Raw genomic sequence first — 25,642 nt, forward strand, 5'->3', positions numbered from 1 at the left:
TTGATAGAATTATTTGCTTTTTTAGTCAATGGCAAAGTCTTATAACTAACTGTAAAGAAGTTAAAAAAAAGTACCAGAAGATATATTTTTTTTACATTAACTTGCTTTATTCACACAACCCCTTCATAGTATATGTCCCTAGGCTAGTTTCTCAGAGATGATATGTAGAACCTGCCTCTTAATGAATGTCTCCCTAAAGTAGAGGGGCTGAAAGTAGTGATGGGCAAATCTGTCCCAATTGCGAAACTCCAAAAAAATTTGCAAAACACCAAAAAATTCGCAAAACTCATTTAGGTCAATGGGCATCAAAATAATTTTGATGCGTGACAATTATGATATGAGTGACAATTTTTTTTACGTGCAACTCTTTTGTCCAAATACTGTACATTAAAGTCAAATTTTGACATGCAACAATTTTTGTTTATTGCGGCAAATTTTCCACCGTGAGTTTTGCTGGCAGCGAATCCATGCCTGGCAAATAAATTTGCCCATGACTAGCTGAAAGATTATGGCCCACTACTCACTACTGATGAAGTTAGGAATGGGTACCCTTTGCATTACATTGGGCTAGAACCTTTTGAGATAGAGCATGAGCTAGAACCAATATTAAAGCAATAAATAGGTTAAGTAAGGACAGGAGGAAAACTAGATTGGAGAGTGGGCCTATGGCCAAAGGTTTTCTGGAATCAAAGGTTTCCTGGCATCCTAGACTGGCACTGTCTGAGTTGAAAAATATAATCATAGATTCTTCAGACATCTCTAATTCCAAATCCATTGAATCTACGGAATTAAGTAAACAAGGAGACAGAAGACACACATCATCCTGAGATCTTGGCATTTTATAATACCTATAATACACTGAAGTGGTTTCAATTCTGAATTTATTCTCAAGTAGAAAAGCATTGTAAACAGGTCCCCAAATTGATTATAATTGAGAGGTACAAATTATTAGCATCAATACGTAGCATGCTACAGTAAATACATCTATTCTTCATGCATTAAATATTAATAAATATGTCATTATATGTCTAATACTAGCAATTAGCATGTCCTTATGGAGTCCTATGTTCTGGAAATGAGTATTATGAGTGTGAATGTAATATTCAGCCACAAATTATAAACCTAATGTTTGGACACCAAATATCAGATTTCCTATGGATCATTAACAATGCTCAACATACTGAAACCAACTGTAATATCTGATAGGATAATGGAATTATCTAAATGTCCATGTAGAATATATTTAACATGGCTGACCTTGTTGGTTGTGAGGACCTGCTTTCACCTCATTGTCTCTTAATCCTTAATCTGTGTGCTAAATTGATGAGTCCTCTGATGTTTCATCATGAGTGTAGTGGCCTCAAGCAGTAGGTGGGCAGGGAATTACTAAAGTGTTTTTGCCCAACAAGCAAAGCAGAAAATCAATTGGCCATTTTATCATGATTTTGTTTATTCAGAGTTAACCATAATTAGATCATTTTCTCAGAACAGTAATGTCAAGAGCTTTGACACTGTGGAGAACAACTGTTATTATTTCAGGTTCTAGGATCATTATAAATTTCCGTTCATCAACTGACCCAGATTTAAATGCAGCACCACTAGGCTTTGCCTTATTATCCAGTATAAAATCATTCACAGACTCCGTTTCTTATTCGTGGATGCAATAAAGGTCCTGGTTGCAAGTTTATCCTGATTTCAAGGGTTAATAGTTTCTGTAGCTTTGCATACATTGCCTTTCAGCCGCCGCATAATGATGATAAATATTTGTGATTTAAGTAACACCAAGCCATCTTCCACACCATTTATTCTGATGAATGCACATCATGGGAAAACCTACAGTATGTCATTTTAATTGCCTGTATTAGATGCCAACCTGTACTGTACAATCAGCACTTTTGTACGGAACCATTACTCTTTATCAGTCACCGCTAACATCTGCCTAAAATCACCAACCAGCAATTTAAAAGAAATTATTTTTTAAATCTAGGACACTTCCCTGTCACCTTCCATTTATATCGTTTTATAAGTGTTGTCTATACAAATGTTTCAGTGCTATAAAAAGACATAAGTAAATGTATATATATGTGTCCCAGGTACAAATAGCATTGGGACTCCAGACAACACTAAATCACAAATGATGTGGAATTCGGTGACACAAACACTTTTTTCCGTTGGATTATTTTATTTTGTTCCTTTAATTAAGACTTCACCTATCACCATCTATATCTAAGATAATCAAGTTACTAATATTTCTATGGGTGTATATAGTCTTTGTGACACGTAGGCAACCTTTAGATTTCCAACAGCAAAATTCCCAGCTAACCTGTTAAGAGCTAATAAGAAATTGTACTGATAAATGCTCTGGGGCCACTGTTTTAATAAAAAATATAAGCGTCGTTTATGACTGCAAGTGTAAACTGCAATTTCAGACACTTTTTGATGCATTTTTTACCTACAATTTAGTGGTTCTCCACCCATAATTCTAGCTTAATTAAAGGGCAAAGGGTAGTTGTGCTTGAGTGTTTCCAAATCAGATGCAATTTTGATGAGAAATGAATGACTGTATATGATACTTTGTGAGCAAATATGCTGCACCTATTGATGCTGCCCTAGAGACCTTTGAGCAGGGGTCTTCAACTTTTTTAACTTGGGAGCCACATTCAATTGTTCTTGGGTAGCAAGAAAAGCATAAAAAAAGTTCCAGGTGGATGCCGAATAAGAACTGTGATTGGCAATTTGGTAGCCACTATGTGGACATTCTGTAAGCATACTTTTGCATATATTGACACAGGAGAACCCTGGAGCTACCACCACCTCAAGCTGGTTGTAGACCTAGCTTACTCATGATGGTCAGCATCAGTATGTAAAGCATCATTTTTCAAGGTTTATTAAAGCCCGATGCTGCAAAAAGCCAGAATCCGAATATAATTCAATGGCATATAAATCAATGGCAGAAGTCCCTATCCTATTTGGAAGTTTCTGTGGTCTGCGCTGGAATTAGCCCAACAATCCAACCATTTTGGGCTTTTCGGTAGCGATGGGTGAATTTATTCGCCAGGTGCGAATTCGCGAAACCGCTGCAAAAATTTTCCAACAGAAATTTTCTCTGCTGAATTTGTGCCGGTGTCAAAAAAATTAAACGCCGGCGCCGTTTCGCGAATTTTTCGCCATTTCGCGGGAAATTCGATAGTTTACTAGTGAAGCAAAAAAGCCCCAAATTCTCCCATCACTACTTTTCAGGCAAAATTCTGAAATATTTGGGCTTTTCGGGGAAAAAAATCGAGCAATTCGGGGGAAAAGCCCAAAGAATCTTATTATTCTGGTTTTCGCTTGATTTTATTGGGTTTTTAAATCAAGCTTTTTTATTAATAATATGGGAGTTTGATCATGGTTTTTCATTTAAATAATGAGATAAATTAGGCTTTTAGTAAAATTAGGCTTTTAGTAAATAACCCACAAAATATTGAGTTTGGAGTGTTATGTATATATATATATATATATATAGATATATATATATATATATATAGATATATATATATATATATATATATGAACATACCTATGTTCCATTCACAGGTTTTTCTTAGCTTCTATAAAGATTTACTAGATGTTGTTTTTTCTAAACCCCTGGTGGTCCATATCTAATCTGTTTGTCCTTAAATCATAAAACTATAGTGACAATGTACAAAACAGATGCAAACCCTTGTAGCACTTATCAGCATAGTTTCAATATGGTGAGTGACAGCCCCCTCTGAGTAACCAGCTGCATGGCCGGTGCACCCAGAGTTGACAGGGTGCTAGAAATGACATTTTCCGGCAGATTCCCAACAGAGTGAGAAAGCCTCTACTGTGAAGCTGCAGGGAAGGTCTCTTCTACTTCTGAAGGAACAAACATTTCACCACAGTAAGGAAATGTAGAACAGACACAGCTTCTTGGTACTTTTCATTTGTAGATCCCTTATGACTGTACTTTCAAATAGATGCTTCCCCCTGTGTCCAGCATATGCCCTGATACTCCTGTGCACCATGGGAATGGCTTTATAAGTTCTTATGTTTAGTCTACAATAGTATTGATTTTTTTTTTCTCTTACAATATTACATTTTTTCTTTAATAATAAAGAATCCTGCAGTTATTTCCAAACTTTAAAAGACTCTTTAAAAGATAACCATTCTAAACCTGCCGTAATGTATATCTCATACATTTCCTATTGTGTGTTTTCTGTTGTGATCAATCTGTTTTGCCTTCCCTGAGCTAATTAATTAATTTACACTCACTCCGCAACTCACACTGTGCAGCATGAATGCACATATGATACAGCTGACCTATGGATTTGCTTGACATACTGCAAATAATGAGATCCGTGGTGAAAGCAGAATATTAATATATCGGCGCCACTGTTTTTACATTAGTCCTTAGCAAATGTTAAAAAGGGTTATCCATATTTACTATGCAACATTAATTTCAAGATATAACAAAAAACAAAGTTTGTCACCCAAACTGTAGGACTTAAGTTCAATTTAAACTTCTAGCTATTTTTTAACTTGCCGAAATCTGTGACTTTTCAGCTAACACATCTTTATAACTGTATTGCATATGTATGTTTCTTTAAATCAGAGGAGACAAAATTGTAGCAGAAGCCCTGAAACAACATTGGATAGAGGACAGGGAAGGTGGGTGGGGCAATGGAGTATTTAATGTATCTTTCTAGTAGTACAGCCTTGAGACCAAATACAGTCAGATTTTAAGGGTTATCAAATATTTGTTGTGCTACATATTGTTGGAATTATTCCAGGATTATACAGCAATAGTTCTATATATCTGTGACCTCATTATGACAATAAATAGCGTATACGAGCTTCTTTTTATTTATTTATTTATTTATTTTTTAAAAAAACCAAATCAAGAGTCAAAATTTTACTCTAAACATTTGTGTTTTTTATTTCTCTCAAAAAGGGCAGATTTATCAAGGTTTGAAATGAAAATTTGAATTTTCACGTTTTTTCTGGTCAAAACTGTCAAATTCGACTAGGGAATTGTTAACATTTTGAAAATTTTGAAATTTTGAAACGTTTTTTTAAAAATTCTAATTTGATTTTTGAGATTTATCATACACTGGCCCTTTAAGAACTCAAATTCGACTATTTCCACCTAAAACCTGCCAAATTGCTGTTTTAGTCAATGGTGGATGTCCTGGGATCAATTTTGAGTTGTTTGCAGCCTTCCTGACATTCGAGTTTTTTTCAGAGTTTTTAAAACACAAATCGAATTTGATTAAAATTTAATTTGAGTTTTCAGGTCAATCAGTCCTATTCACCCAAGTTTAGAAAATTACATTTTTTTTAAATAAATTTCGATTGGTCGAATTTCGAGTTCATGGGAGTTTATGGGAGTTTTTAAAAACTCACATGATTTCGAAATTCGACCTTTGATAACTGTGCCTCCCAGTGTAGAATCCATGAAAAACTTTAATACAAAACTCTGCCTATTGGACACTTTTGCTAGCCATTCAGACATTTTTGGATTTTTATCCAGAGGTTTTAGAGGTTTTCATATTTTTATTCGGATCATCCAGCTTTTATTTTATTTAATTTACTTTTTGCATGGAGATATTTCAATACGATATTATGTTGATAAATGGGCCTCCCCATGTGCTCTGACCATAAAGGAAGGACTTGAACCCATGCAGGCTTGAAAACGTTGCTTTGTAAGGGCTCATTTATGAACCACAACCGCAGTTGCAACCCCTACAGTTTAAAAATGTGTTTCAGTGAACCTTAGTGAACCTCAGAATTTTCAGAACAATTCTGTCCAATTTGCATCTGAAATTGTACTTTGAACGTGATTTGCACTTGAAAAATCATTTAAACAAAAAAAATAAACCCATTACAATTGTTTTTGCACCAGTTTGCATTCATGCAGCTTATTTAGGATCAAGTAAATATGATTTATTATTATTATTGCAGAGAAAGAGGAAATAATTTTTTAAAAATGAGAATTATTTGCTGAAAATGTGTTCTACAAGAGATGCTCTTCATTTTGTGCTTTCTGAGTAACAGGTTTCAAGATAAAGGATCCCATACCTGTACCAACATGTTATGTCAGTGTATGGATCTACAAATAGTAAAAGGATTTCAGGATGTTTGTGAGCAATATGTAGTGCAAAACTCATTGGCACATACATTCCAATCTGAGAAAATCAGCAGCTTCCTTGGTTTATAAAAATATCAACATTTAACATGTTTTAATTGTAATTCTACAAATATTTAGCAGGCTGCATGCCCACTAGAAAGGCAAGGTTGGAAATGAATGCATGGGAATGTGTGGGAAAGGATAGCCTTGAATTAGGGCGGTTCTACTTGTTCATCTCAAAGTGATAAATATTTTTAGTAAAGCCTGTGCTGCAGCTGTCATGTTGGTACAGATTACTGACGATGTGGGTGGAGGAGGAGAAGGCTGGGAAAGGTAGGCAGAGAAAGATACGCAAATACAAGAAAAGAACAGCTTGCTGTGTAGATATGGTGATGCCTGTGTAAAAAAAAATGCATATACAGTTGCCCAGTTTTGTTACCTGTCTCTGAAAAGTAATAAATATCATACATATAATAAATGTATTATCACTTTATTAATTGATGAATTTGGGGCTTTTTTTCTCAAACTTTTAAATTCTATTGCAAGATAAATTCGCGACCCTTTAGTTGACCCCATCCTTCACTCCAAGGACTTAGCGTAAATGCTATTTCTTCTAACCCAGTACTAATGTTTTATTAGTTTAAACTACCTAATTAGGATGGAACACACAAAAAAAGCTTTTCATTCAGCGTTCTTAGATCTTTCAAAGGAATAAGAAAGTCCCTGTCTTAAGTAGTAATATTATTCCCTCTTACTTAAGAAATGTATGTGAAGCCTACACTGATAAAGTGAACGATGTTCTATTGGTAGCCTTCTACTGTCTTCTGTTTTATTTGTATTGGTATTAAGTATGGAGCACCACAAATTTTGTAGACACTACAGCATTTGAAATAGATTTCCCTTAAAAAAATGGCATAAGTCAAGCAATAAAGGGGCTCCTACACTTTGCTGATCTATACTGAACCATTAAATCCTACTCTACTGTTTGACATTCATGAAGGAAGATGATCTTGTTGAATAGTGTTTTAGTGATGTATTATAACTTTGTAAAAATCCAACATGAATCACTAGGTGGAGCACTTGGAAGTGTTCTGTGGCTGCAGTGCAAATGTTAGCTTGCTATAGGATATATGGACTATCATTTGCCAAGGCAACTTTTTCTGAAAGGAGGGGATATTTATCACTATTTTTAAGAACATACCAGAATAAAGTTAAAAAAAAGGACATTCAATGTCATAGGCTCATTAAATGGACTGCTCGAAATAGTTCCATAGTACTAAAACTCCCATCTGCTGTAATTTCCCTTAGCATCTGTTTTGTTACTTAGAGTAGCTACATACCTTGCCAAAAGCATTCAAAGACAGTGAGAGCAAAATTTAGCATCCCCATCACAGCTTTACAGTAAAATATCTCTAAGGCATAAATTCTCAAATGAAAACACCACATTCTGAGTCAACAGCAGATCAGACCAAGACCTATTGCTTGTTTCCTGCTGACACCGAGTGTAACCTATTGACTTGCAGCAGATTTGCTTCACTTAAAGGTCATTTTGTATTTGTGCACCTGCATAATTAGATGCATGCTGCGAACTTGCACAGCACAAGACAGATGTTCTTAAGTTGGCTGCATTTTTTAAGGATAAATAGGAAAAACTATTACCCATTGGACACAATATGTTAAACTTCTAAACACAATATGGCAAGTCCAATGTATTTTGAGTTTCATTGGCTCTGGTACATCAATTGACTGGTTTACTTTCCATATTGAAAAGAGACACCCAGAATCCATTGTATAGGGGAAATTGAATGGAAAATGTAAACCTTCAAAACAAAGTAATATAAAGTTCATTAAAGTGCTCTTTTAAGTACATTTTCAATTCACATAAATTATTTTTCCCTAGAATAGCAGTAATTAAAAAGCTTATAAAATTAAATTGAAACAACAACACCATCTACTGGTAATTTCTACTTATTTGACTGACAGTTGGAAAACACATTCAGAAGAAGAAGTAACTTTTCTGACATTGCTATGCTTAGAAAAGACCACAGAAAATCTGATTTTTTTGGTCTTTTCCAAGTAGAGAAGCATTAGAAGAGTTTACTCTTTTTCTCCCAACTGTCAGGCTGTTTGGCAGAAGTGACCAGCAGATGACACTTTTGCTTCAATGTCATTATATTAGCAGTGTAAAAATTGCAAAAATGTTGAAGTATAAAATATATATTAATATAAATTGCAAAAGTGAAAACAGTCATGCATTTTTTTTTGAGAGTTAACATTTCTTTAAATGTCAAGTACAAAATTTGCTTCAGTTCTAGAATCCCATAGCAACAAATCAATGTTAATTGGCCTACTGCAGTTAGAATAATGAAAGCCAGCTTCTCAAAAGTTGTCATTGGTCAACTTTAGTAATGCTATTATATAGGTATGTTATACCATTGCATGTATTTTTGTAAGCTCTCCCTACTCTTTGTGATGGTATATGGTTCTTTAATGACACAATAGGATTCAGAAGACTTTTACAAACAAATCATGAAGGGTCTCTTTTATTCCATTGCGTCCATTATTTCATATGTTGATTGTAAACATTGAATTTGATAAATAATATGGTAAAGTTAGTCTGCAGTTGGGATCTGGTCACCATCTACTTTGGGATGCTGTAAACCTAGTGGGTGGTCTTTGTTTTATAGTGTGTGATACAAAAGAGAAAAAGTCAGAATTGCCACTTGGATTTTTCTGAAAAACTCAAAAATGCCACTTGGATTTTTCCAAGATTTCATTTATTTTGCATATAAATAAAAAGAGGATCTCCTCAAACGATGTGGGCTGCTTGTGGACCCAACACCTGCAGATGTTGTCAAACCTAACACGGCAAAGCTACACCCAGGGTAATATGTAAAAACCTGTAAAATGTTCTTTGTAATGACTTCAAACATAAATGCCTACAGATAAAGCACATTTTATCAAGTAATTTGGCTCACATGGCTCAACATGTTAAAATAGAGCAGAAGAACACTTATTTCCACTGATATAAATGATGCGACCTGTTGTACAATAGTGCACCATATTACTTTATATGTATGTTAATCCTATATAACACCAATAGTGTTTACGTCAACAGTATTGGCTACCTTTTATGCATTTTTAATATTACTTATCATCATATCTTAACTCTAGAGTATATAATTAGGCATGGTCAATTTTTTAAAATGGCATAATAGATTGAATGGAATGGATGTGAATGGTAAGTATAAGCTGGACACAGTATTTCTATTTTCCATTGTTTGTACCTATAATGCAGGTATTATTTCTGTACACTGGTGAATTGTGTGAAAGCTATCTGTCAGTAAGACGAAGATTGCATAGTCTGTTAACTGACTGCAATCCCAAAGCCCAGTTCCTGCTGATTATCAATCCTTTTGTGATTGTTCCCTATACTAAAGATTATACAATGGAAGTAACATTTAAAGACAAGATGGAAATCCCGTCAGGGGAGCATTAGACTTGCCTTTTGAGAAAGTGAAATGGTGTGAATAGGAAGTATTGTAAATTCAGCCTATGTCTAAATTCCTAATGGGATAACAACTTTGCCTTTTCTATTTTGGGGAAATGATATACATCTAAATATATAGATGATGATAGATAGATAGCAGTGCTCGTAGTGGCATCAAAGCAGATGCTTATTTCTGAATTCCAGGCTTGGAGGCAAGTTTTGGTTGAATAAAAATCAGGTGTTCTGCTAAACAGAGTCTCCTGTAGGCTGTCAGTCCACATAGGCCAATCACAGTCCTTATTTAGCACCTCCAGTTACATTTTCATACTTGTTTTACTCCCCAACACTTATTACAGTTGAGTTCGGCTCATTGGTAAAATAGGTTGGGGACCACTGATCTAGAGTATCTTTATAACAGAGCTAATTATAATAGTGACATGCAAGATACCACAACAGGCAGCCCATAGGGAGTCTTCTTATAAACCACTGCCATTTCTTTGCAGCCTTAGCATTCAGTCTCCAAAGAGTGAATGCTAAGGCACATTTTGTTTCCATATTGTTGGTTATGGCATTTATATATTAAGCTATAAAGTAAATGGGCATCTATTTATGTAGATGAATAAGAAAACACAAAAAGGCTCTTTTGGGGCAGATAAAGTTTTGTTTTATAAACATTTTTGTAAATTTTGTTATTAAGGCTATAAGGAAACCCTTTAAAAAACATATTCTTACCAGAGAAGATCTTTTATTTAATATGTGATAGTAGCTTGGTATTTTAAGCTTCCCCTCTGTTGAGCACTTGGATCTGAATTGTGAGGAAGGCTCAAGGAACTGTTGAGTCACTTGCTAGTAAATAAAGACCTTGATGGAATGTTTTTTTATATATAAGGTTTAAAATGTACAGGTATGGGACCTGTTATCCAGAATGCTCAGGACCTGGCGGTTTCCGGATAACGGATATTTCCGTAATTTGGGTCTTCATGCCTTAAGTCTACTAGAAATTAATTTAAACATTAAATAAACCCAATAGACTGGTTTTGCTTCCAATAAGGATTAATTATATCTTAGTTGGGTTCAAGAACAAGCTACTGTTTTATTATTACAGGGAAAAAGGAAATCATTTTTAAAAATTTGGATTATTTGGATAAAATGGAGTCTACGGGAGACAGCCATTCCGTAATTCGGAGCTTTCTGGATATCGGGTTTCCTGATAAGGGATCCTCTACCTGTACCAATAGCAATCAGCAAAATGATTTAAGGCATAAAGAAAGGCTCTTCCTTAGAAGAAAATTTCCAGAAGAAAGTATTCAGAAATTGTTATTAGCTGGCTCATAATATAGTCTTGCTTCTTCCTCACAATTATGTGTTGTTGCTCCTGTCTAGTTACACAAGGAAAATATGCATATGTGTATATTACCCCAGAGGTATGGGTTTTGTTATCTTCCATACTTACAATCTTGGGTTTAAATTAAGGTGCATTCCCTTATGTGGAAACTCCCAAGTTCCAAGCATTCTGGGTAATAGACCCAATGCCTGCAATACATATGTTACATAGGGGGTCTTATTTATCAAAGTCATTTTAATGGAAAAAGTCTGAAAAAGTCAGACCAAACTAGAATCCATTTTTTTTCAAATTATTTCTCAAATTGCAAAAATTTTTAAGATTTTTGCCAGAAAAGTCTGAAATAGTTGGATTCCAGCACAGACCACAGAAACTTCCATATAGTATAGGGACCTCTCCCATTGACTTATATACAACCTTGGTAGGTCCGAAGTGCTGATTTTTAGATTTGGACTTTTTACATCCTCAGGGTATAATAAATTTAAAAAAACTAGAAGTTTTTTTCCACTAGAAAATTTCAGATTTTATAGTAAAAAAAACTTTTTCCAGATTATGCATCTTTCCATAATTTGGATCTTCCTACCTTAAATCTACTAGAAAATAGTGAGAACATTGTGGGGCAAATTCATCAAGGGTCGATTATCGAGCGTTAATTAACCCTCAATATTCGACTGGGAATGAAAATCCTTCGACTTAGAAAATCGAAGTCGAAGGATTTTGAGCAAATACTGCGATCGAACGATCAAAGGAATAATCGTTCGATTTAGCGATTAAATCCTTCGAATTGAACGATTTGAAGGATTTTAATTCAACGATCGAAGGATTATCCTTCGACCAAAAAAACTTAGTCAAGCCTATGGGGACCTTCCCCATAGGCTCACATTGGGTTCGGTAGCTTTTAAGTGGCGAACTAGGGGGTCGAAGTTTTTTCTTAAAGAGGCAGTACTTTGACTATCGAATGGTCGACTAGTCGAACGATTTTTAGTTTGAATCCTTCTATTCGAAGTCGTAGTCGAAGTAGCCCATTCGATGGTCGAAGTAGCCAAAAAAACACTTCGAAATTCGAAGTTTTTTTTTCTTCTATTCCTTCACTCGCAGTTAGTGAATTGGCCCCTAAATAAACCCAGTAAGCTAATTTTGCTTTCAATAAGAATTAATTAAATCTTAGATTGGAACAAGTACAAGCTACTGTTTCATTATTGCAGAGAAAAGGGAAATCATTTGTAGAAATTTGGATTATTTGGATAAAATGGAGTCTATGTGAGATGGCCTTTCCATAATGGGGAGCTTTCTGGATAACAGGTTTCTGTATAATGAATCCCATACCTGTAATACAGATACAACAGTCACAAACTGTATGGGAAGCTTCCTTATTGCAATGCCACTTATTCAACTTACCATGCACTTTTGCATTGATGGGATTCATATAGAAAAACAAGTTCTACTTGAGTTAATATAGCCGGAAGATGTAATAAAGTAGATTGTTTTATGAACTGCATTTATGCTACTTATGATGTGGGCATGTTTTTTCTAAATGTCATATTACACAAAGGTGCTCATTACTCCGGAACAAGAACGAAATCGATCAATGTCATCTCATTTCAAATACCACAAGAATGTGACACCACCAGAATACTTAACTTATGACACTAAACCTTGGCTATGAAGGATATAAATTATTAAGCTTGAAGGCAACACATTTGAATCTTGTAAATCCGAGCCACATTAAAGTGAAAGCCCTATCAGCTATTGTATATATTGAAACTGGTAATTGACATTTATTTAGATCAATACAAGCTAAAATATTGCACTGCTGTCTTTCTGGTTTTTGCGAATTCTCATTGTGAATAAATTTTTTCAAATGGCTTGCAAATGAGACAGGTGTTTTAACTTTAATTCACAATTTGCAAAACTGTTTTGCAAATATTTTCTCCACCACCAAAGTTGTGGTGTAACTCAGATGCATTGTTTGCAATTTGCATTTTTCGCCATATTTAAAAAGCTCTTCTGGACACAGTATGAAAAAAATTCGCAATTCTGTTTGTAAGTACACCACTCATCCTGCTTTATAAAAATAACCATTCGTAGGGCAAATATTTTCAATGTGCGAATCATTCTGCCCTGCGCAAAGTTTATAAACGAGCCCCAAAATGTTTTATCGTGAATGTTATTTTCACCTCACAAATGTTTTGGCTATTTTTATTTTTTTTTCATTTTAATGATTAAGTGCATCTTGACCTTAGGAAGTTGATGCATTTATGTTATAGAAGGCTTAAGTCTAGTAACCCAATGTATCAACAATGTATCATCAAATGTTGGTTGCTGTGGGTTACTAGACCAGTAACAAACGTTATGCCTTTAATACATTACCCCCACTGTTTTAATCAGAACCAAGCTAGCCATTGTACATGACAAAGATAAAGGGAAATGTATGTAGAAGGCATAAAGGCTTATTGAAATCTACCTATTTATACACCAATTGTTTTATATCATAGACTATCATCTTATGTCAGGGCTTGTCATTAGGGATGTAGCGAACGGCGGAAAAAATGTTCGCGAACATGCGTCCAAAAATGCGAACAGTTCGCGAACGTCGCGAACCCCATAGACTTCAATGGGAAGGCGAATTTTAAAAGCTAGAAAAGACATTTCTGGCCAGAAAAATGATTTTAAAGTTGTTTAAAGGGTGCAACGACCTGGACAGTGGCATGCCAGAGGGGGATCAAGGGCAAAAATGTATCTGAAAAATACATTGTTGACACAGCGCTGCGTTTTGTGCTGTAAAGGGCAGAAATCACACTACGTCACTCAGGTGATGTTTCTGGACACGGAATGTGAAAAAGCTCACACAGCTAGGTGGCACTTGGTTAAAGACTGGGCAAACAATGCCTGCAAGGGCAACGTATACAGTAGTGGATACGGAATATATTATTGCTGCTGTAAAAACATCACTCAGGTGATGTTTATGGACACGGAATTATTATTGTTATTTAGACAGAATGTGAAAAAGCTCACACAGCTAGGTGGCACTTGCATACCTCCCAACTGTCCCTCTTTTGACCACTCAACCCCCTGTCCCTCTTTTGTACTGGAAAGTCCCTCTTTTCTCTGCACTGAACAGCCAGAAAAAAACCAGTTTCTAACTTAATTGGCTTTTGGCAGAGAGCTCAGAACAGCTAACAGGTGCAAATAAGATACTTTGTAACAATTTTGACTCTGGTTGGTGCTGGTAGTGGTGAACTACTAGGAGGAGCAGCACACCAGTCCCTCTTTTCTCTGAACTGAACAGCCAGAAAAAAAACAGTTTCTAACTTAATTAGCTTTTGGCAGAGAGCTCAGAACAGCTAACAGGTGCAAATAAGATACTTTGTAACAATTTTGACTCTGGTTGGTGCTGGTAGTGGTGAACTACTAGGAGGAGCAGCACACCAGTCCCTCTTTTCTCTGAACTGAACAGCCAGAAAAAAAACAGTTTCTAACTTAATTAGCTTTTGGCAGAGAGCTCAGAACAGCTAACAGGTGCAAATAAGATACTTTGTAACAATTTTGACTCTGGTTGGTGCTGGTAGTGGTGAACTACTAGGAGGAGCAGCACACCAGTCCCACTCCCCAACACAGCTAGACTAATAGCACTGGGCTCTTATAGTAGCAAAGTAAAAAAACAAAAAAGAAAATAAAAGCAGTCCTTACAAGGACTATTAGGTTACAGGCAGCAGTCAGCAGATGAGAGATCAGAAGCAGTGCCCACAGCAGCTACATACAGAGCACTGCAGTAGAAGGTAGATTACTAGCCAGCAAAGCTACCTAACCTAAAATGTCCCTCAAATCCCTGCAGAGTTCTGTCCCTACAATACAGAGCAGTATCAAGTAGATTACTAGCCAGCAAAGTTACTATCAACTGTCCCTCAAATCACTAACAGCTCTCTCCCTACACTAGCTCTTCCAAGCACACACAGGCAGAATGAAAAAACGCTGCAGGGCTTCAGTTTATATATGGAAGGGGAGTGGTCCAGGGGGTGTGGGGGTGGTCCAGGAGGGAGAGCTTCCTGATTGGCTGCCATGTATCTGCTGGTCTGGGGTGAGAGGGCAAAAATAAGCGCCAGCTAAGGCGAACCCAAATTGGCGAACGTCGCGCGACGTTCGCGCGAATTAGTTCGCGGGCGAACAGTCCGCGACATCCCTACTTGTCATATAACTTCTAAGTAGGGATGCAGTTTGGCTGAACCCCTAAATTCAGGAGTATGGATTCAGTTGAATAGAAAACCTAATTTGAACCCTTCATCAGCTATGGCAAAGCTGGTGCACAGGTGGGAATACTTGATGCATATCTTGTGACGATTTTTTAAAGATAAAAAAGGGTTCAGATTCAGTTCAACCATGATCTTGGAATTTGTTTAGCTTAGAGAGCTTGCATGTCTCCACTCAGGACTTCTCCTTGGAAACAAGCACACTTCAACTCATGTTGGCACCTCAACTAGCTCTTCTCAGCTCCAGTCAGATTCATATTCCAATCGGCAAAACAAAGGGTTGAAAAAGTGTCTTTCAAGTCAAAAGTTAAAAATTAAAAAAATCGTTATTACCAAGTTTTCATCAATAAAAATTAACAGGTATCATTTAGGAGACTTATATCCTGAACTATAGTCAGTCTGATGTATAATGATCTTTCTGGTGCATCATCACTTCTCTGATGTGTTCTGTTACTCTTCTAGTAAATAGAAACCTTGTGAATATTTTGGTAATCCAAACTCAGATCTCCCTAATTCTGCTTTAAACAAGTGCTAAATCAGAACAATAGCCAATGTTCAGGTCAGTTATTATTCATTGTTAGACAAGACAGTTCGATTGGCTGCCCATGTTGTTATGTCCTAAGAAGGTGCTGCCCATTCTCTTGGCTTTTAGAAGAGATTGGGCAGTAGAATTTTGGGATACAACTATAAAACATACATTCACTATAGTGATAGTGGTACAATTTTGTCCTGTTCCATTCTTGGCCAAAATGAATGACTTACTGTAATGCCTACTTATGAATAGGGCTGGAATAATGCCAAAATAAGTCAAATACATTAGGCTTTGGGAATGATTTAGGATCTCCAGGATCATAGACTTTATAGAACTGTTGAACAAAGTCCTCAACATCTTATAATAAAAGGATTTTATATCATGGGGGAGGACATGTATTTATTGGTTGGTTGCTTCTTGATATGTATTGAAGGCTTTCATTTGGTTGTGTCTTTTTATTATTAAGAAATTCACATAATCACCCTGTGCCTCAGACAAAAATTTGTCAGGCAGGGGGGTCAACACATTGCTCTACACTGTGTTGCATAACATTTTAGCATGGCAGCCAATTTTATTATGTCCATGATAAATCTTTAATATGCTAAACCAGAAGTGAAAGTAGACCCTTTTCAAACATAATTCCTAAAAAACGAACTTGTAATTTTTTAGTCTCATTTAAATGTATTCACACATCAGAGATGATTTTTATCTTGGCAACAAAGAGATGTCCCCAAGAAAGCTTTATGCACATCACTTGTTCTCATTCCTATCAGCACTGACACGAATGAATATTGGAAAATACGCAGCACTTAAAACTTTTGCTGAAATGAACATCACACTGGATATTTTATATAGAAAATGAAAGCAAGCAGATAGGTTAATTTGTGCATTGTATTGCCGTTTCACGTTTTTGTGTAGTACATTTATTTGATGGATAACATAATACAGAACAAGATCCCTTTGAAAGATACATTTTATTAGGATTAATGTTGCAAGTAAATCCATGTTAATCCAAGAAGACAAACACAATAAAATATTATCTAAAGCATTCTGTACTCTTAGGAAATCTTTGATTTTTTCCCCCCGAACATTCCTTATAGAATGTATAATGGAGGCAATGATGCATCTTGAATTTCATATTGCTATAAAATAAGAAGGCTACAGGACAACTATGCTTAAGGGTCAGGCAGGACCTAAACCACTGGTTCCTAAAATGTGTGAAGACTGGTTCCGACACCTACCTAAGGATCAGTTTGTGAGAACCATGTTATGATCTATGGGGGAGTCTCACCACAGATTTGACTTCAGTGGCTGGGGCTTCAAGAATAATGTCTTGAGTTTGATGAGCTTTCCTCCATGCAAATTTAAATCAGTATGAAGACTCTTGAAATGATCCAAATTGTCAGGTTGGTTTTACAATTGTGTAGAGAATGTATTTCCCAGTGGCAAAAAATCATATTGCTACAAAATAAGAAAGATATAAGAAAGATACAAACTAACTATGCTTAAGGCACAGGCAGGGCCTAAACCACTGGTTCCTAAAAAAGTGTGAAAAAGAATGGTTCCTACACCTGCCTAAGGACCAGTTTGGGAGAACAATGTTATGAGCTAAGTGGGAGTCTCACCAAAGATTGGACTTCCAGAAAAAGGGTCTAATGCTTCTCACCATGCAAACAGAGATATTGAGATCAGTATAAAAAGTCTTGATATGGTCCAGGTTGGTTTTACAATGGTGCAGAAAATGTCTTTGCCACTGGGTCCCCACATCCAGTTGTTGTTGGACATCAGCTCCTAGAATCCTACAGAAATTGTTCTCCAGACTTATTATTAGACCATACATTGTATGTCAGATATACTGAAGGTCAACAGACTGTTGAAGAGAGAGACCGCATTGCTCCTAGGGACAAGGACTTTAATTATGTTGTTACCCCTTTAACTGCTTTGCAACCAACCTGACAGTATTTGTTCTATAATAATGAGATCCCCATCCTGAAGGGGGGGGGGGGCTGCTGCTTCATATCAGTTGACACATATCTCATTTGAGAGGAGGGCTAAAGGAACATCATTTATTTACACTAAACAGAATGTATTTCATACTTTTAGCACTGAGCAGCTTAGAAGAGTGCTGGCAGTCAGGCAGCACTCTGATGGATGGTGCCACTTTTAATGGCAAAGGAAGAACAAAGGAATAGAAGGCTGCAGCCTTTGTTTATTTGCTTCACTGATTTTTGGCACTTAAAGCTCAGCTAGGTATGGATACCTATTAATAACTGTCTATAAATTCCCAAGCCATTGTTTGGAACATGGAGTAGGAGTTGCATGTTTATTTCATTTCAAAGACTGGCATTGCTGGCACCAAGCTACAAGAACATGCCAAGTATTTCTTTGCAACATGCCAGGCTTTATCTGTGTATAGAATAATTTGATTCTGTGTGTCATATGGCCTGGTAATAATAACACTTTAGCAACAGCAACAACAATATATTATATATAGATAAGATATATAAACACAAACATATTGGCTACTAAAGATGTTATCTCGTGGCATGAAGTCGTCCTTTCTTTACAGTCAAAATGTATGTTCATCTTTCAATTAATTTTTAACCCCACTGGAGCAATGTAATTGCATAAGAGACCTCCGATAATTGGCACAATACCCAAGCTTGCCATTCTGTCACTCCAATCAAATAGGTGCCCCTCTGGAATTAATATGAGGAATAAAGAAATTCCAATACAGTGCCCCCACATACTGATTGCACCATCAATTGTGTTAATTAGGAAGAGGAGTATGCCTAAATAAATTAAAATGTAACCTTTCATTTATATATGTAATAAAAGCCCTTAAATTCTAAATGCATATCCCCATGCAGAAGCTGGCCAATGCAATGCCACTGAGTTGACCAACACCACTGGGGTTCATTTGGATGACTTGGACTTGATGGACTTTGGTCTTTTTTCAGTCCAACTTAAATATTTATTTATACTGTGTATATATATATATATATATATATATATATATATATATATATATATATATATATATATACTGTATATATATATGTGTGTGTGTGCTACAGAGAGTGGGGCTTGGACAATAAGGGCTGGTTCCAAAGCAGGGGAAATATACATAGAATTAATTAATGGGGATCGGCAACTGAGAAAAATGAATAGATGGTGTCCTTTTTGAAAATGCCATGTTAAAATCCAGTTAAAGAAGAGATTACTAGTAACAACTATGTCCTAAGCATTTCAGAGTGCTTCTCAGTGCAATAAGTTAATTAAAAGGGAATACGTTATATGGAAATGTATGTAAGAACAGCTCTGCCCTTCACAACGGACATTACCTCTTTGTCTTTTATGTACTGTGACGGCCTTTTCCACAGTAATAATTTGACTGTGCCTAATCATTCCTGACTTATGTAAAGACCAAAATGAATCTTTCATAATCCTCTGTAATTTTGCTTTTACTTCCCCCAACAATTTTACAAAGTGCATTCTTGATTTTCTATTCTTTCTCATAAGCAAGGAACGGAAAGTGGATAATAAGGAAAGGCATGCAAATGGTATTTTTCCAGTTTATAATGTAATTTATTGATTGCTGAGTCAAAAAACAAAACTTTTGGCTTGAACTTGCAACACTAACATAACAAAGTGGATATAAGGTTGTTATGCATAATAGCAGGGAAGAGGAAAATATTTATATTTAAATAAAAAAAGTCCAACCAAACTAGAATCCACAATTTGACCTTATTAAAAAAAGCTTGATTTAATCGGTTCAGGTAAAAACTCTATAAAATCAAGCAAAAACCCGAATTATATGATTTTTCAGTGTTTTTTCCTGAATCACTTGAATTTTTAGTTTTTTTTCCTGAAAAGCCAGAATTTTTCACCGATTTTTGACCGGAAATGTTGGAAACTTCAAAATAGTATATTAACATCTGCCATTGACTTATACACAACCTCGGCAGGTCTGAGATGGTGGATTTATGGATTCGGGCTGTTTGCTGCATTGGACTAAAAAATTTGAGTTTTAAAAATAAACCTAAAAATTCAAACTCAAAAAGCCCTACTGGGGTTTATTAGCTAGCACCCTACTTGTTACATATTTATACATATATGAACAATGAATCGTGCCTGTGCCCAATTGGTGAAAGGGAGCACCAACATATTTTGTATACATGTATGCACTTGGTCGCATGCAGATTGGTAGAGATTTAATGTATTTTGTGCAGCATTCTCTTCCCTTGTTCATATCTGGGCTTCATGTGATTTGTATCAATGGGCGAAAACTTCCGAAACTGCAAAAATTTGCTGTAATTTATTGGTCTATGGACGACAACATTTTTTTGCGCACGACAAATTGTGCGACAAAGTTTTGACGCACAACAATTTTTTTTCATCCATTTTTCACCCATGCTTGCAAAACAGACTTTGTAACACATATTTTCTACCTGAAACTATACACATCTTAGATTGTGAGGGCTCTCGCACATGAGCACTGAAATGTGCATCCAGTCAAGTGTATGCTGAACAATTTCAAACACGTATATTGAAATTACAGCATATGCATTTTTAACACCAACAAGTGTGTTTTTTATGGATTCAACATGTATTTCTATATTTTTAATGTGGATCAAATGCATATAAATATGTATTTTAAAATTGCAGTGGAATGCAATTGTTCTTAAGAACCCTAATAATCGGGTAATAGGGTTTTCAATTTAGTTGATAGTGAGATATCTTTAAGAGTTAGCTGTATGTTCTTCTGCAATGTGCAGGCCTACATCTACAGTCTAGGCAAAACCCATTAAGCATAATAGCAGTGTATTTCCAAGCACATCCTATACCTGAAATGTAAAGCATAATTAGTACACAGTTCACTGAAATCAGATCAATACCTAATTCCTGCAGGAATAACTTTTGTCAAATCCTTTTTCCATGGTAGATTGTACCAACATACAAAATTAACGCCAATAAAGACATCTATATGCATTTATACCATGTGATTTTTTGAATCTTGTGGATTACTTTTTCTGAGCAGAAATTTACTTTAATTATAACTATATGACATGGATGCATTGATGGTATAATCCAAACAAGTTATTCTGTTCTGTGGCCTTTTTTATTTAATGACTAACCTGAATGAAGAGGTTGGATGTATCCTGGAAACTTAAATATGTTATATCTGAACTTTTTTTAACTAGATAATAACAAATACCAAAAACAGTGACTCTTCATGTAAAGCCATTTATATGATGCTTAAATATGTTTTTGGGTCTGTCGATAACATAATTTTAATAACCTAGCTCAAGTGCAGATTTCTAATTTTCCATTAACGTAGGCATAATTTTGTTTGCTAAAATAAAATAAATGAATGGATGAAAAGTCTGAACCATGATATGTTCTAGCTACAATTTTTTAAAAAAATCCAAATTTCAAAAAGTCATGTGGCAACTGTGTAGCTCAAGCTTTAAGTATTAACTTTTAACCTTTGACCTTACAGATTTTAACCAATGAAATGTCTCTTTAAACTTTAAAGGAAACAATGATAACGAACGCCTGGCGATTGCTAGACAGCGAATTCCATATCGACTTGGTCGAGTAGTTGATGATTGGCTACTCGACAAAGGTAAAAACATTGATTAAAACTTCAAATAAAAATAATTTGAACATAACCAAGTAGTATTTGATTGTAACTCTAATAAACCTAAAACATAAATTTTCAGTAAAACTAAATTAAAAACATTTAAAACAGTAAAAATGTAGACAGTAATATTTGTATACGGTGTTTAATAATTTTGACGCCTTTTTAGAAGCATCTGATGTTTAATAATCGTACCCTGTTAACTTAAGGTTAAAGGGACTGAAAATATAACCTCCCACTAACTCAATTCATGAAGGAACCTATAGATAACTTTAACCAATCATGTTAAATCATTTACAGACTACATTCCTGTTCTAGCATCTAAATTATTAACTAAATATTGTAGTTTTTATGCCGTTTTTATGGTCCAGAAAAAAATCTTGGCTTAAACTAATCCTAAATAGTGGGCAAAATGGATTGCCAATCAAAATGAAGTCCCTTTAACATTAGCATCCTTTTAAGGAGATTTTTATGAGCAAAGCGTAATTTAAAAAAGAAAAAGAGAAATAATTAAAAATTGTGTGCATGCTTTTCATGTGCAGAAAACTGCTTAAAATGTATTTGTGATAGTACTGGTATTTGTTTTTTAAACAAATTTTTTTGTTTAATGCCATTGTGCCATGAACTCACCATTGGTATGTTTATCATTACTGAAGCCACTTAGGTTTAATTGATAGTCTTGCTAAATGCCAATCAGAGAGCTATGTTCTGCAAGTATATATATATATATATATATATATATATATATATATATATATATATATATATATATATATATAAATCATTATATCAACCAACATATTAGGATGGAAAAAAAATATATAATATTGACCTGTTTTATACCCAACTAGCCTTTCCAAAAAAGTTTGAAATTAACACATTTATACCATAAAAACAAATGTATGTAAAACTTTGATTGGCCTTTAAGCAAAAAGTTCATATGCATATCAGTATCTACATATAGCTATTCCATGGTCACTTCACAAATTTCAATGAATTATAAGCCTGATTCCGATCTTATAATTTATTGGCCTCATTAATCACGCCATAAAAATCTGTTTTTCATTTTTATAGAATATAAAGTTCACAATCAACATTTTTGCATGTATGTAATATTATCTTTACAGGGCGCCAGCTCACAATCTTCAATAGCCAAGCAACAATAAAAATCGGTGGGAAGGACCAGGGACAACCATTTCAAGGTCAACTTTCTGGCCTTTACTACAATGGCTTGAAAGTTCTGAATATGGCAGCTGAAAATAATCCTGACATCGTAATAGAGGGAAACGTCAGGCTTGTTGGTGATTTGCCTTCATCTATGACTACAGAATCAACCGCCACTGCTATGCAGTCAGAAATGTCCACATCCATTATGGAAACTACTACAACACTGGCATCTAGCACTAGGAAATCACCTACAAGGGAACCTGTTGGTCAGGTTAGTAGTGCTGTCTAAATCTTAGACTTTCTAATTATATGTAATATTGATTGTATATTTGTACAAATAACTGGTAAAATCAGGGGATAGTATGGGTGAATGTTCTGAAGAATGAGACTGATTGATTACATAGTCAATAGGTAGAGTAACTTTATCTTGGAAGCTCTCTGTTGACTGAAACTATGTGGGCCAGTACTTTAGGCCAATAAAATTGCTTCCACCATTTTTCTGGTTGAATTTAAACTGATAATATGTTGAATGACCCACTATCCTTCACTGCAATCCAGTCACTTGGCTGGTTCCTGAAAGAATGGTTTGATTCTTTTAATGGGCACCTTATCCAGCAAGATGTCTTCTATGAAGGTTTCCAAAGAATCTTTTGAAACTATGCAGGTAGAACATACAAACAGATTTATTCTTGAAATTGGCATTGAGTTCAGCCTTATCCACTCTGTTTCTCAATACAGTAATAATATTAGTGATATTAGAGTTTAAAACATATGCTGGGTGCAGCCCATTTATCTAGTGTCAATGGATTGTATTGTATTTGAGGAAAAACAAGAAATACAAATTCAAGTTATTAATGTTTCCTTTTTTTTGCATATGCTGTTAAGTCTACTTGTCTAGAGTATGAACTTGAAGTGTTGTATACAAATTTCACATATTTAACCTCGGAAATCAGAAAAGTTTTATATTGAATTCCATTACATGTTCCAATTAATAGCTGACCTAGTTTAGAAGCTTGAATGTAAGATATTCAGCTCAATACACAGCAGCTGTCATCTGTTACAAACAGTTTCTATAAATGGTTCTCTACCAAAAATAATTCTGTCATGGTGTTTTGTTTTCCTCAGTCAAATGGAGCTTTCCATGATAACACTGAGCCACTTAAACAGAAATTGCAGCATGCCCCGTGGGGATCGCATGTTTTGGAACAAAAGCAACAGATTTTTGGCCAAGCAGAATTAAATTGGTTCCATTTTAAATGAAGGAACTGAGCATGATGGTGAATCTGGAGGGCAAATTTGTGAGGAAAGATGGATTTGTGTTTATACTGAAGCAATAGCTTTGAAGAAGATCTATCAAAATATTCTCACGGCAGCTTTTGCTTTGTGCCCTGCAACCTAAATAGGATAAAAGCTTAAGATCTCCAAATGCACAATGTTTCTGCATTAATACATACCAAGGTGAAGAATATACATGCATATGATTGAAAGGTGATAGATAGACATTAACAAACTCAACTCATTGGAGGGTGCCAGCCCCCTAACTGCCCTCAATAGTCTGACACATAAGTTAAAGATGGTCTAGACCATTTCTACACCAGATATCGAGAACTTTGTGTAGAGTGCATCATTTCCTTGGGCACAAGTGATTGTTAAGTAAACACAACATGTGCTCTTGCATCCCATAGTGCTCTAGCACTTGGGCCCAGGGGGTCTGTAAATTACCCCTATTAAGTTCTTTAGTTAAGTGTCCAATTGCATGGAATGCATGAAACAGTACTCTATATAAAATGCACTTCATACAGCTTTATCCAGCTTGTTTAGGCAGAACATGTGTTGGAAAATGAGAGTGAGTTTAAATCTTAGAAGAAGCCCTCAAGCAACACACATAATGCTGCACGTGAGTGCTCAGCTGCTTATTAATATGTATAGAATCATGCTTTCCGAGGTCTCATGGTTGCATATTTCTAAACAAATCAATGCATGTCCTTATATCTGAAATTACAAGGTAAAGATAGACATTCTTTTTATGTTAATCTCGGCTTTATCTGCACAAGGGAATCCATTTTACTGTAATGAGTGCTTTTTACATTTTTTAAGCAATTGTATGCTTCTCAATAGTCAATTCTTCGATAACAATATACAGTAAACATTTATGATCTCATTAAGATTTTGCATTTCAATTAAAATAAAGTTGGACCGTGAAAGCTATAGAAACAAAGTCACTGAAAAGGCATCTACGCAAAGCTGCAGTAATATTAACAGCTCGAGTCTTTGCTTCTTGTAAACAGGTTTTCTTTGCTGCAGCCGGATTTTTATTCCATTATAAAAAAGAAGAATATACGTAAGACTCCATATTCTATTTTCCCTCCACTCCTCAATGATGTTACTAACTAGCATTGAGCAGCTTGGCATAGATAACACAGCTTATGCAAGCCATTGAATTTTTAGAAAATATTGACCATAATATCTAGTATAGGTAAAGCCAAAACAACTGGACTCGCTGATTAATCATTGAAGACGAGATTTATTATAAGATTTATTATTCCCTGATGCTGCAAAAAGTATCCAAAAATCTGCCAACTCAAACCTGTCAAAGCACCTATCTCATTTTTCATTTTTTGTGGTCTGCTATGGGTTTAGCTGGAAAATCTGACTTTTTTCGTCGTTTTTGGGCGATTTGGGTTTTTCGCTCCATTTTATCAAGTTTTTCCACGATTAAATTAAATAGAGTTTATTTATTAACAAATAAGCTAAAATCAGACATGGGATTTTGGTCATGGTTTTTTTAAATAAAATATGAGATACATTTATATTTTAGTAGGGATGCACCGAATCCAGGATTCAGTTCGGGATTTGACCAGGATTTGGCCAGGATTAGGCCTTCTTCAGCAGTATTCGGACTTGGCTGAATCCTTCGGCCCTGGCGAACTGAATCTGAATCCTAATTTGCATATGCAAATTAGGGATGGGGAGGGAAATCACTAAAAATGTTTTCCCCTTCCCACCCTTAATTTGCATATGCAAATTAGGATTCGGATTTGGTTTGGTATTTGGCCGAATCTTTTGCAAAGGATTCGGGGGTTTGGCCAA

General features: G+C 35.4%; 1 protein-coding gene across 31 annotated transcripts in view; it reads left to right on the top strand.

Annotated features, from left to right (window-relative positions):
- The window catches only part of LOC108716082 (neurexin-1), an 861,870-nt gene that overhangs the window by 778,954 nt on the left and 57,274 nt on the right, over positions 1-25,642 (top strand). For 19 of the 31 annotated variants that reach the window (XM_041562451.1, XM_041562452.1, XM_041562460.1 and 16 more), the window contains 2 exons: positions 21,281-21,370; positions 22,513-22,823. In XM_041562451.1, the coding sequence (XP_041418385.1) occupies positions 21,281-21,370; positions 22,513-22,823 (401 nt within the window). The remainder of the gene's footprint in view (positions 1-21,280; positions 21,371-22,512; positions 22,824-25,642) is intronic. The other 12 variants (XM_041562467.1, XM_041562483.1, XM_041562470.1 and 9 more) reach the window with 1 other exon arrangement.

The sequence above is a fragment of the Xenopus laevis genome, chromosome 5L (assembly GCF_017654675.1).
Source record: "Xenopus laevis strain J_2021 chromosome 5L, Xenopus_laevis_v10.1, whole genome shotgun sequence".
In the NCBI taxonomy this organism is placed as follows: Eukaryota; Metazoa; Chordata; class Amphibia; order Anura; family Pipidae; genus Xenopus; species Xenopus laevis.